General features: G+C 40.8%; 2 protein-coding genes and 1 long non-coding RNA gene across 6 annotated transcripts in view; 1 reads left to right on the forward strand and 2 right to left on the reverse strand.

The window, feature by feature from the left end:
• The window catches only part of LOC130438163 (uncharacterized), a 34,427-nt gene extending 24,996 nt beyond the window's left edge, over positions 1–9,431 (reverse strand). For all 3 annotated transcript variants that reach the window (XR_008909273.1, XR_008909272.1, XR_008909271.1), the window contains exons 1-3: positions 9,180–9,431; positions 3,366–3,484; positions 3,023–3,169 (exon numbers count right to left, since the gene is read on the reverse strand). This is a non-coding gene — a long non-coding RNA (uncharacterized LOC130438163). The remainder of the gene's footprint in view (positions 1–3,022; positions 3,170–3,365; positions 3,485–9,179) is intronic.
• npas4a (neuronal PAS domain protein 4a) lies at positions 1,237–7,098 on the forward strand. Its single transcript, XM_056769974.1, has 8 exons — positions 1,237–1,694; positions 2,134–2,297; positions 2,411–2,513; positions 2,622–2,928; positions 3,039–3,148; positions 3,389–3,524; positions 3,623–5,394; positions 5,512–7,098. The coding sequence occupies exons 1-8, from the start codon at positions 1,520–1,522 to the stop codon at positions 5,538–5,540; spliced, it is 2,796 nt and encodes a 931-aa protein (XP_056625952.1). The 5' UTR covers positions 1,237–1,519; the 3' UTR covers positions 5,541–7,098.
• Positions 9,432–11,336: 1,905 nt separating the features above from the next.
• The window catches only part of mrpl11 (mitochondrial ribosomal protein L11), a 34,815-nt gene continuing 32,076 nt past the window's right edge, over positions 11,337–14,075 (reverse strand). For both annotated transcript variants that reach the window (XM_056770320.1, XM_056770321.1), the window contains exons 4-6: positions 13,619–13,712; positions 13,001–13,160; positions 11,337–11,964 (exon numbers count right to left, since the gene is read on the reverse strand). In XM_056770320.1, the coding sequence (XP_056626298.1) occupies positions 11,856–11,964; positions 13,001–13,160; positions 13,619–13,712 (363 nt within the window). In that variant the 3' untranslated portion in view covers positions 11,337–11,855. The remainder of the gene's footprint in view (positions 11,965–13,000; positions 13,161–13,618; positions 13,713–14,075) is intronic.

The following is a 14,075-nucleotide window of genomic DNA, read 5'->3' on the forward strand; positions in this document are numbered from 1 at the left end:
GTTTTATCTCCTTGATGGCAAAAGTTGCATTCTCTGGCTTGTCTCTGGACAGAACAAATTGCGCAAACAAGAGATGTCAAAGACATATGTGTGCTATATATAGTTTCACTTGTTTTAGGTGAATTATTGTTCGTCTGAAATACAAATGAATCATACATGCACAAAATCCAGCAGTCAAATAAAGCATGATGGATAACCGCTACCTGCTGTCCACTTAATCTCTCACAGTCTGCCCTCTGGGGAGCATCTCAAGTTCATAACGAAGCAACACATTTTGCGCTGTAAGATCCTGAGAAAGCCATTGGCCATTCCAAATAATGCCGCCTTACGCACACAAACCCATTAGACAAAACGCAATACAACTGCTGTCATTTTCTATACTCGCTCCACATTCCCTTATAAGGAAAGGGAGCTAGGATTTATGTAATAATTAGACGGATAATTCAGTGTTAAATCGGATTCATTTGTTCGATTGCACTGTTGTATTGAGGGATTTGTTTTTTCAATACAATCACATAAATGCTTCTCGCAATTTACAATAACCATGTGTCTATTCATGATTCATTCATATCTTGTCAACTGCAGAAACTGAATGCGCTGCTGACATAATGATGCAGTGAACCATGAGACAACCATACTAATCCCAGTCAGTTGTCATTGTATTCTTGCTTTAAAAATCTGCATCCATGAACACGCTGTGAAAGAAATTGGAATGGAACACAGGAATCATTTTATGAATCATAATTAACCGAACTCGGTCGTTTGGTGGCAATCAGCAAGTCTACGTGAATTCAGACACAGTGGTTCTCTATCTCGTTCGTATGCAAGCTCAGTAGCAGAACCCCCCTTTTCTCCACACGTCTATACACCGGAGTGCGGTGACTTCGTCTACGTTTCACGTTGTGGCTCCGCCCATTGCTCGGTTTTGTCCAAATCGGGCTTTTTGCGTCGCCGGAGCTCCCGATTTCAAGCCAACGTCATCAACGGAGAGAGGAGATGCTGACGTAGGAACAGAGTCAGAGCGCACGGATGGGGAGGGGTGAGAGAGTGAGTTTTAGCATTGAAAACTCTGATATGATACGTATAAATCCCCCAGGCCCCCCTTCTACTCTACCCCCCTCCCCTCTCTCCTTTTTTACGTCGGTGTTGGCGCGTTGGGAGCCCCCCTACACTGGTGGAGTCCCAGCCTATATAAGTTATCGGCTTGCAGAATTACTCCACCAGATTTACGGACTCCCGAATCTGGGTGAGAGACTGCAGCCGACTGACTCAAACTCCGACCCGGAGGAAAAATCTATCCAGCCTCCGGTCCGCAACCTGAGCCAGGAGCTGTGGCGGAACCGCGTGATAAAACCCGGGAGAGGCTGGCGAAAGGAGAAGAGAAGTCATACTCTGGACATGTGTTGAGATGACACACTCGTACCTTACGACCTTAAAAGAGACCTGCCAACTCTTTTCTTGAAGCGCAGTTAAAACTTTCAGCCGAGACAACAGGAGTTTCCCCATCACTAAAAACGCAATGTATCGGTCCACTAAAGGAGCGTCGAAAGCTCGGAGGGACCAAATAAACGCAGAGATTAGGAACCTAAAGGACTTGTTGCCCATCTCCGATGCGGACAAATCTCGACTCTCCTATCTTCACATCATGTCGCTAGCCTCCATGTACACGAGAAAGGCGGTCTTCTTCAGTCAAGGTAACAATTTAAGAAATATAGTAAATATAGTCCATGTATACTATTATTACCAATTGTTTAATGTAATATTTAAAGCACGAAATTAAAAATCTGCTGATGTATTGCTGGTATTATTGACACGCACTGGAAGCTCTGCAAGTGCAGCAACAGGTGGACGTGAAACTGGATTTGCTTATGAACATCTCGGCTGTTTATCTGTCCTATAATACGAATTATCTTGAAAATAAATACATTTACACACAATACAAAATAATGTTTAGTGAGAACAACGCGTAAAAGCGGGATTGCTGTCCACGGTGCTGAAACATGCGAGCTCTCCATGGTGCTGAAAGAAAAAACCCGTGCACTTGTTCCCGTACAATTCAGTTGTTATGTAAAAGATAATGCGCATCGTAATGTGGGGAAATCGTTTATTCAGGTTTGACATTACTTATTTCAGAAACAGCTTCCTCAAGCACTGCAGAAGAAACAGCTGGATTTCTTCAATTTCATGAGCTAAATGAGTTGGTACAATTGATGCCAGGTTTTCTGCTGCTGTTGACCGGAGAAGGAAAGCTACTGTATCTGTCAGATAGCGTTTCTGAGCACCTAGGACACTCAATGGTGAGTCAGTCTGATAAAACAGTTATTTTAAATAAATCTTCGTTTGGATTTCATTCATGAACACATGCCATTCAAAACATGAAGTTCACTTTTGTTCTCTTTTGAATATATAGGTAGATCTGGTTGCTCAAGGGGACAGCGTGTATGACATAATCGACCCCACAGATCACTTTATTATGAGGAGTAACCTGGTACCGCCAACTTTACCTGACACAGGTAAGATCTTTTAAAAACAATGTCACCTGACACATTATTTGCCACACAGATCCCTAATACACACAAATATGTAACCATTTATCATTTTTCTGTCTCCCCCCCCCTCAGATCGTTTGTTCCGCTGCAGATTCAACACCTCCAAATCAGTGCGTAGGCAAAGCGCAGGCAATAAACTTGTTCTAATCCGAGCCCACTGCCTGACACAAACTCCCAGTCAATCTTCCCCGTCAACCTACTGGACTTCCAACCCAGTGTGGGTGTGTTATTGTTCCCCTCTGGAGCCTCTAGCATCTCGAACCGGAACTTCCTCTGAACCTGAACCACCCTCTGTGTCAGCAGAAGAGAGCAACTTCTTCCTGCCATGTTTCCGTTCTCAGCATAGCCATGACATGAGACTTCAGGAGGCTCAAGACAGGTGAGGTCAAACACCCCACAAGTTATTTTCTAATTTTGTCAAATACAAAAAGGTTTTTTCAGGCGAGCATGGAAAGATAAGTCATTTCTTTTACCTTTATTGACTTTCAGCGTAAACGTTTATTTGGGTATGAATGTGGAGACTCTTCGGGCCCAATCCTGGTATAGCTTCCTACATCCCCAAGATCTTTCACATGCCTCTGCTCAGCACTGCAGTCTGTGTGAGTATTACTCCTGAAAAACTAAAAGCAGAAATGTTACATTCATTTCCTTGGTTAGGCCCAGCATGAGCACACTCTCACCACATAGCTGTCTATCAAAGTTTGATACTCACAGTAAGCATTCATCAGTAATACACCACTGCAGCGAAGAAGAATTTTTGACCACCCGTCAAGACATGACATAAAATTTAATGAGAAGTTTTATGTTTTGACTTACCCTGTGTTTCTTTCCCCAATCAGTGAGAGAGGGAGGAGAAGGCAGAGCTGAGATGGTGGTTCGCATAGAGAATGCTGAACATTCGTGGGTCTGGCTTTACATGGTCCTGCAGTTGGAAACTGGGGAAAATCCTATAGTCAGTAACAATTATATCATCAGGTAAGGATCAGTTTATATCTTCCAAATCACTTAATCTAAAACATAAATGGAACTAATACTAAATTTCAAATTCTTTTGTCTTTCTATCTGTGTTGCAGTGAGTCAGAGGCCTGGTCAGTCAGGCAGCAGCTGAGCTCTGAACAGACCCAGCTCTCTTTGGTGCTGGGCTCGAGCACTTCCCAACAGGAGAGCCTAAGTTTACAAAGCCCAGAAACACTCTCCAGCCCAGACCAAGTGTTTACACCTGGAAGCAGTGGCCTCTCTGGTCAGTCATTTGACTTCAGCACGGCTGCCTTAAGTGCGGGTTCGACAGAAGAGCAAGGTGGAAGCTCAACACTGGATGCCACACAAATGGAATGCGGCCCACGCTCCAGCCTCTCCTCTCTGGAGGAGGAGAGCTTCTTCCAGCATGAGCCTAGTGAACCTGTGGCTAGTCTTTCTTCGGCATCATCTCCCATTCCAGTCACAGTTGCAACAGTGTCTGATTTGGACTTCCTCACTCAGAACATTTTGCTGCCACCAGCATTCCAGATAGATCCCCCCCTACCGGCCTTGCCACTCCCTCTTCCACCTGTAACGACCTCCCAGGCCCAACAGACTAAGGAGTTTGTGTGCACGCCCCCCTACACACCTCAGCTAGGTGGAAGCAATTTTCCCTTTGGGGAACCTCATTTCAGCTTTGATCCTACTGGGGCCACCTCACCACCTCCTCTTCCTCAAACAGCAACAGTAACAACCACTGTGGCTCCATCTCTTTCTCCATCTGCTCCAACAAAGCCACAAGGCAGCCCACCTCCTAAAACAACGACACTCTCTACTCTTCTGCCACTCACCATAACATCTCCAACCACAGATATTCTCTTCCCAGTTGAGCCTTGCAGTGGCTCTCTCTATGAGAAACTCCCTCCAACTCCTGACAGTCCGGGTGATGGGGACTGCACGGTCATGACATTGCCGGAGGTCCGTGGTCCACTGTATGTTGATGTACCCCATGGACCCCTCCCATACCCACCAGAGGGTCTACTCACACCTGAAGCCTCACCTGGAAAACAGCCCAGCCTATCTTTCTTCTCCTCCCTGCTTGAGAGAGAAAAAGAAAGAACAGAGATCTCACTTTTAGCCCAGCACATTAGCACACTAGCAGAGGGCTTCTACCTAGATCCACTCCTCTCCAAGCTGGTTCCTTCAACCATCTCTCCTCACCCTCAATCTCCATCCCTGGATTCGGGTTTTGAGTCAATCCCACTGTTGGGTGAAATCTATCAACTCAAGTCATGGAAAGGCTTGGATGTGCCCATCTTCTCTGATGACGAGTATCTGTTTGAAGAGAGTGTCTTGGAGAGCCTTCTGCAGGACCTCGCGTCTTCCCCTCCTCTCTCACCCACACCCTCTTCCTCCTTTCCATCCAGTCCTCCGTCCTCCCCCTCCACTCCTGAGTGCTGGTGCCCACCCCTGCACTTTGACGGGATCACTGCTGTGAGTGGCGGTCACTTCTGTAGCGTCCAATCGGCGCACTGTAACAATGTGGCCGGGCGAAGGGCTACGATGTCGCCAGTCAATACAGGCAGTATGACGGATGGGAAGGCGGCAGGCGAAGTTGCCATGGAGACAGAGGTAGCATTATCACCTCTGTTCACAGAAATACCAACGTCTCCACCACTGCAGCTGATTGCCTCCCCCCTTTCGGCGACTGTGTCCTTGCCTGACAGTCCCGCGTCGCCCGGCGTGCCCTGCGCCCAGTCCCTCCTCGAGGAGCTGGCCGCCCTGGAACCCATGTTTGGGGCAGGTGCCTCGATCGCCCCTGGCTTGGGGCAACAACCTGAGTTGTATCAACTCCAAAGTCATGCGCCTCAACAGTGCTTCCACAAAGGTGAGAGTTAGTCTTATTTTTACTGAACGCTTGCTGTAAATCCACAACGATTTTTTTATGAAAACTAATGTTATTTTCTAACACTTTTCCCCTGTTTCTTCTTTATTTGTCTTGCAGATGGGAGTGGAAGTGATCCTCCGTTCTAAAATAAGTCTGTGACTTACTTCATTAAGTATGGCATATTGTCATATTTCATGGAGATACTTTTGCTGAAAAGTGAATATTATTTAACTGTATAATATATACATAATGTATATAATGCCTAAATAGACTTGAACTTCCTCAAATTCATTGAGAGAAAATTGTCACGTTCACAACTTTTCATCAAATTATCCATTATCATTTATGTTTATACTAGCAATGCAATATATTAGTCTTGAAAAGAAGGACTAAAAGTTCAATCTACGTCTTTCTGCTATAATGTAACAAGAGCTTATATAAGTGAGAGTTACAGCTCTGACTTTGTAAGTGCAAACCGACTTACAGACTTGCATTTGTATTCACTTGTAGTGAAAAGAGATTCTTTAATATTTCAGAAACAACAGAGCTTATGGCTCAGTGCTTGCCATCCAGCATCACAAATACAAAGCCCAATGTGTGAAAAGTATTCACGTAATGGATCAAAGATATGATCAGATTTCTAAATAAGTATTAACATCAGCATGCTTCCCACAGCAGATTAATTTTCCTCATACTAACTGTAATTGGAATGTCAATGTCAACAACAATATAAATTAGAAAAATCTAACTACATTGGGCTTTGTGTTTGTGAATGCAACTGTAGGACATTTCATTTCAAATGTGTATTAATGTGATGTACAAATGTTTCTTTAAATTGTGAACAAATTCGAAAACAAGTCTTGTTTTCACACTGTTCTTCTACTGGCCGGTGGACACAAGCTGCAGAAGAAGCCGCCAGCAAGAGGGACAAAATATTGTGCATGGCTTTGCATGCACGGACATTACTGGACAGACCTATTTCTATCTACTACAGAGACAACGTAACAAATCCTTCAACCGGCTACATCAGTGAGCCCGGCTAGAAGCAATTGCACTGGACTTTTGCAGCATCAATATTTGTAATGCTCGCAAACTGCAGAAGCTCTTGTGTGCCTGGCACATCAAGAGAATGCAGAACTAAGTGAAACGGCACCTTAATTTAGTGAATACCACGGTGACATCGTAACTTTGCTGTCTGCGGTGCGGAGTGGTGACAATGTGTGAATGAAGGCTTCTTCTTTTTTGAGAGGGATTGAAAACGAAGCAATGTTTTGTTTTAAAAAATGAGCTGGAAAATGGGGATGGGGTTCTGTTTCTATTTAGTTACCAATCGACACGGGTTGAGAATGGTTCTATTCCCATGGTGTCGACACGCTAACGTAGAGTCGTCTACGGTCAAGTAAAGGATTGATTCCTATGTTCTAGCTATTTACATGCTATGTTTAAAATGTTTTATTGTATGTGTGCTGTTTTACAGAATGGGTGCTTGGTGCACGTGCCTCTAGCTAGGCATGTTGCGGAACGGTTAAAGATTGTAATAATTTGTACATTTGTACAAACGACAGTCTGTACATATCAGAGACATTTCTGTAGTATATGAAAACATATGCTATTTATGAACAATGGACATTGTGGATCAGTGTTCTTATGTGTCGCTGATAAATGTATTTGGTTGGAATTTATATTAAAGTGCACTTAAAAGTACTCTTGTCTCCTAGCTTCTTGTTCCCAGTTCCTGCTACTGTCTTCCATCGCTAACCACCGCTGCTAACCACCTTCATCCTTCAATCACTCTTGTATCTGCATCCTTCCCGAGCGCTCTTCTCGCTCTTTCCCTGGAGCGTGGACTGCTCAGCAACAGCACTGACGCACGCTTACGATGAGACGCAATCTGACTCAGACTGACGCACACACTTGACATAGAGGCACTCACACAGACCGTCAGCTTCTCGCTTTGACGCACACACGTACTGAATGCCACACGCACGTAGCCCCTCCCCTCTAAGCCCACACTCAATGTACCTGCTATTCTGACGTCGAACGACAGCATCGTAAGACTCCAAATTTGGGCTTTCCTGCTCTGAGGCACCAATTTTAGCTCCCTCCTCCCATCCTCTCAGCATCCTTCCCAATAAGGAGAGAGAGAGTGTATGAGAGAGGAGAGCAGTGTTGCTATGCTAATGAATTTAACGCACACGGGCCACTCAGCCAATTAAAGCAGCTGATGTTAAGTCACCAAAAGAAGCAATCTGGAGCCTCCTCCCTATTCAAGCTCTTTTGTGTATAGCACAATCACTTCTAACGATTCTCTTTCTCTCTCTCTTCCCTTCTATTTTTAGACACAACGCACCTTGGGGAGCTTAGATATAATCAGGCATCATAAGTATAGTAACCATCTGTCATAAAAGAGTAGAACTGTGCTGTGCGTCAGCATGTGAACATTTTGTTCCAGCCTCTGTCCTTATGGCTCCAGACTAAATAGTGTCACAGAAACCCAGATTGGCTCTCTAACACCATCTGGTGACTAATAAAATAAATAACTCTCAGCCAGCGAATGTTTTTAAAGAATAATAAATCATATAAATATTATATTAATATAAATGATTAAATAAGTTATTATTTATACATCATATTAAATTATATATGTATGTATGTATGCATGTATATATGTATGTATGTATGTACAATGTAAAAAAAATGGACATTACTCTTCATATCTAGTCCCATGTAACACATTCCGGGAAGTGAAAATTCCCTTCACAGTTTTAGGGCATACATATCAAATTGAGCTTTAACTAGCATGTCTGTTGAGTAAAACAAGCAAGTCATTTTAAAACAATAAAACAATACATTTACTGGGTCAGCTTACCTTACTTTACATCAATGGAAACCCATATAGACATTTTTCAGACAGACTTACGCATTTGTATAAAAGGGTTTTGAAATTAAGCGCTTGGTTAACAAAGATTGTACACATCAAAGTGAAGCCAATGACTAACAGTCAATGAATGGTCGAAAAGCCTGGACCAGAAGTGGAATGCCTCTTTTTTTTAATGATATGCACAGAGGGACACACATTTGATCGCTCACTAAGACTAAGATTTGCATCTATACAAAATAACAATGGTCGCAAATGTATTTATCTGGACAAAACCTTAATTCCACTGTTAATTACCAATAAATGACAGAATAAAATTGTGTGGATGTTTTTTAGAGTAACTCAATTCTAACACCAACATTATTGGTTTAGTGTGCACGATTATACTTGCAGTTATACGCAGGGTACGATGAAGAGTTTCTCATTTCTTTTTATATAGAGTTATATAGAGTTCAGGTATTCACTCCAGACAAAAGCGCATGTGATGGTCCTATAACATGTTTTTAAAGATCTAGTGCCACCAAGTGGTCATTCAAAGAGCTTTCTTTCTTTGCATTCAAATGTGACTGTTTTGATTCACTCCTGAAAGACATCTTTAATCTTTAACACACAAAATATGCATTAACAATGCAATCATGGTTTAACAATTATTCTAGTTTTGTTTAATTATGGTTTAAACAATTAGGCATCTGCTGTCAAGAGAAAAATATATGCATATTTAGCAACTGTTGAACTGTGGAGTGAGTCGGTTGGTACTTTCAGTGAGCATTCCGTGAAAATTATTTATAAGCAGCAACATATATACACTTTCTCCCTATTAAAATAACACTTTAACAACGAAACACACTAGTCAAAATTAGCATATGGAGCTATAATCAATGAACTATTCCATTTAACGTCTACTCACCCTTATCCGCCAGCTCCTTCACTGAGGAAACATGTTAGGCTAACGTTAAGTCATTCAGTGTTGCAGTTCTTTTGCGATATTTTAGATATTTATCTATATTTGTATAGACATATAAAAATATATATTATATTATTATATTATATATATATTTTTTTGGCCAGTTTTTACGGAAGCACAGGACGTTTCTTCATTTGAATATTAGTTTTGATTGAGTTTTAGTTTAGTTAAAAAAGTATATGTGCTAGGCTAGTCTTTTTCCAGCAAACGATGTTGCCACAACGTAACTTCCGGTAGAACTCTGCAACTGTTGATTGGTTTAAATTTAATTTAATACAATTAACACAAAATAAAATATTTTTAATAATTACTATTAACATACAAAATAAAATATAAAATAAAAGTAATATAACCAAACAATAAAACCGTCTAGAGGCAAAAGGGAAGGTGCAACGCTACAAGCCCCGCTTTCCCCCTATTTTCCTACCAAGTAAACAGGACGTGGTCTTGCCAAAATAACTGCCAAAGACAGTGCAAAAATGGCTACGAAGCACATTTGAGAGCAAGTTGTTTAATAAGGTTTTGTTTTTGCTCGCTTTTTTGGGGCCACAAGCTTGGGAATCGTCATTGAACATTGCATGCTGGGAAGTTGCCGCCATGTTTGGGGACACGCTCAGCAGCACACGAGGAGTTAAAAACGACGTATTTGCATTCTTTCAAGATCTGTTTTCCAATTCGGTCACGAAAGCATATGGCGGTTCATAACACAGCAGGCGTTTTACATTCTAATTTTCCTTAATATAAATTTAAACATATATATACCTCCACTGCAGTGTCGGATTCCAAGTCACATGATGCATTGCGCCGCTGACGTCACGTTCCCATTCTCAATATGGGCAGATTATTGAAGTGTGTATGTGTATGAGATCAAATGTTTTTTTTTCTGTTGCCACATTGTCATGAGAAAAGACTCAAGCCTTGACGTGCATCCAAATGTATATTAGGGCCATTGTGGGATTTCTGCACTTCCAACACGCAAGTCGCAGTACAAAAATATTGTACCCCTCTGCTTTTATATAACAGAGATATAGCAGCTATCAATCCTTATGACCCTCAAAATAGGCAAAAAGCGAGCAAGAGGGCATATGATAGATGATTTCCTCTTTATTCTCTGAAAGCCTGTTCATTGTGAAATTGCTGTCAGTGAGATTGAAAGTGTTCTGTCAGTTTAGGAAACCTGCAGAGTGACTGAAGAGTAGAAAACACAATCTTTTTAAAATCAAAGAGAGCGCCACAGGTTCGGTACTCATATAGTATTCATAGGCAGGAAAAAATCTCTGCCATTCACTCACTTTTGACAGGCTTTTGACAACAACATCAGACTTAATGGTTTTATGACTCTAGCAGAAAAAGAATTCTTATCCATCCAGATTTGTGCTTGTTCACACTCTTACACCTCCGAACAGCATTTTTTTTTGCCATGCACGCTAAAACACCAGTACACTTTTTCAATGCTAGAAAACTACTAGAAACTGTCACTGACTCATGAGTACTAGAACAACTAAGGGTAAGAACAAAAAAAAACATCTAAGTATTTACATCAGATTAATCCAACATGGGTGCGATCTGCAGCTTTTTCTTTTCAAGTTTTTCTTTCCCCGACATTCAATACAAGTCAACACTGCCAGACACATAAATAGTGTCTTAAATATCTATAAATATTCACAAGTAGCATTCACCTCAACAAACGATGAATTGAGATTACAGGTTACAAACTGATGTTTGAGCTGCATTTTGAATTGAATTTACATATCGTGTTTATGACAGAACAAACAAAGCAAAATTACTTAAAGGTATGAAACTTAATTTTGTCAAAGTAAAGGCTGACTTTGATTTACCAAATTTCACTTCATAGATATCTAATTATGTTTACGAAAAGTAGGGACAAACAAATAAAAACGTAATATTAATCTCTTCATGAAGTTGTCTGGAAGACTTAAAAGAACGACATTTACATTTCTGTTTTTCTTATTTCCATCTACATGAAATTATGGTCTGAAGACACTGGCTTTGAATGAGCGTAAATGTCATAATTTTGTGTGAATTATGAATTAATATGAATTAAGTTAAAAACCATTCACTGACTATCTGTCATTTAGGTTGCATTTACTTTATTTTTATTTTAATGTTTATTTTGTTTCATATTAAACCATAAAAACCCATAGCAGATAAAACATAAAAAATTCCTGCCAAAAATGAATACATCTTACTTTGACAAGAAGTACTAGTTGATATACAATGACATAGTACTGCCATAGGGCAGTCTGCTCTGCCACGGCTGTCAAAGACATCACATTTATAAAAACCCTGGATTAATAACCAGAGAGAGACAGAGACAAAGAGAGAGGTGCTGAAAGTGGCTCAAATGCCTAAAAAAGGTTGTAGGAGGCAGTGAAGATGAAAAATGGAAGAGGAGAGAGAGTGGAGGAGGTAGAGCAGAGAAACTGGGAGAGATAGACAGGACAGAATCAGTAATGAGAGATGCGAAACCTTCAGAATATCTGGAAGCAAATCAAGAGCATTTTATTAGCAAAAAATGACAAAATCGCAGTCAGTGTGAAGCAGGTTTACAGAAATGTCAACAAGTGTGTTGATAAATAACTAGCACACAGCGACACTTCATTTCTTCTTTCCCATCGCAGCTTCTGCGGCAGCCGCTGCATCTGCCTCGGCTCTCAGTCTCTCCTGACGCTCCTCCATAAACTCCCTGTACTCTTCTGGTGACAGACTGACAGCAGATAGATGAGAAGAGAGGAGGGGGGCACATACAGACAGGAAGATGGAGATGAGAGACATATCAACAAATCTACATTACACTAGAATTTCAAACATTTCTTCGGATCAATTGAAATGCAAGGGGAGCATTACTCCTCCTTCATACACAAATGATGGGTCTGAGCATTTGTGCCTAAGTGACACAGTTCATTTATTAAACAGCTTCAGTCTCAGCAAAAGACAAACACTCGCTAAAAGAACATATAACACATCATGCTGCTTCTTTGTCATGCCAAAATGTTTTGCCTAATATTATTGACAAATGATAGCAAAGAACAAGCATGATAACCTGTGGCAGGTCCAACGCAAACACTAGTCTATTAATGCCCTCGATAAATAAGCAAATCTCTACCACCTCTAATTGCAATAAAATTATTCATTTTTCAAAACATGAATTTTACGCTTCATTTTTAAAAGGCTGAAAATCACACCCAAGTCTGAACTCTTAATGAGCAAAGGAACTTCATTTATTGGAAGGTGCAGTAAGATTTATAGTCATGATTTATTCAGATCTCTTATTAGAGACTTTAGTAGGTGGTGGGATTTTGTTTGCAATATTTATTCCCTGAAAAGATTAAAAGATTTGCCACTCACGGTAGACCACTGTGACAAGACTACACAAGAAGACTGTGCTTAAATATATTAAAACCACGACAAAGTTTGTATGCAACATTTAAAGTGCCAGTGAAAGCACAGACTTGACCAAATTTATGTTTCCCAAGATCTTGTTTTTATTCTAAAGGCTCATGCTTAGAAGAGTATACAAATATTTATCCTGTTGCAAAAATGTATTATTTATTTACGCAATATACTTTGATAAATGATCCTTTAGTTTAGGGCATATGTATTTTAAGTGCATGATTTAACCAATTTACAAATTTATTCACTTCTACATTTCTGTGATAGTTTATTTTATAAATGTTTTTGTATTTAGTCTCAAATGCGTTTACTGGCACTGTATGTGCAAGAATAAAGAGGTCTGGACTCACTCGTTGACGACTTTGATGCCGAGCGATCTGGCCGAACCAATGATGCTTTTGACAACGGTCTGCAAGGAGGCGTCCTGCAGCTTAAAGCTTTCGTCCAGCGATTTGACCTGTGCAATCTCATATACGGCCTTCACAGACACCATACCAGCAGTCTCATGCCCTGATAGATACAGCACATGTGGGAGGAGAGAGAGATAGAAAGGTGATATAATACAATAACTCAAAAAACAGAAACCAGTGTGGTTGGTCGGGATTGAGTAAAACGGAAGTGGAGATGAAGAGAAGGGGAAAAAGGGAGACTGAACAAGTGGGCACATAAGAAAGAATAATTGAGCTGGAGTGGAACGGGCAAAAATGAAGCGAATCCATAATTCTCTTTTCTTTTGGTGCCACCTTCACCGCTGCTTTCTTCTTAATAACTGCACGCCTTTCTAGTGCTGCGGCTCATCATCAATATATCATCAGTCAAAAAATTCAATCTCAAGCAAAACACCCTGCAGGGGGAAGTCTGTCCATTACTGAAACATAAGGCATGGTGAGATATACAAATAGACTGCTGTAAAATGCAGTGAAGGATGTATGACCACCGGTGGACTGGCTGTAATAAGACTGGCTTACCTGTCTTTCCAGCTCCCTTTTCGATGCCTGCGGCCTGTTTTAAGAAATAAGACACAGTGGGCTGCCCAATTTTCAAGTCATATGTTCTGTCCGGCTACAGGGAAGAAGAAAAGGGGCGTTTTCAGTTTATGCTCATCCATTTCAAGTGAAAAATTGCAAGCTTGCAGGCCATCGTAACCAAATTTAACCATTTTTGTATTGTGAACAACAGAAGTATAGAATCATGTTTAATTGTTTTTCCTATTTCTCTACGGTCTGTACAAACAATAATAGTGCATTTACTGTAAAGCATCTATGCAACAATACAAAACTGTGACAATTGCAACATTGTCGACAAGTGTGTTGATACATTCTTCAAATATCTTCTTTTGTGTTGTGCAACAGTATGTTCATTTTGGAGTGAACTTTAACTTTTTACAGAATTATAGAGTCTTGTCTGAATCCTAATAATGCAGAA

Source organism: Triplophysa dalaica, chromosome 16, assembly GCF_015846415.1.
Source record: "Triplophysa dalaica isolate WHDGS20190420 chromosome 16, ASM1584641v1, whole genome shotgun sequence".
NCBI classification, from domain to species: Eukaryota; Metazoa; Chordata; class Actinopteri; order Cypriniformes; family Nemacheilidae; genus Triplophysa; species Triplophysa dalaica.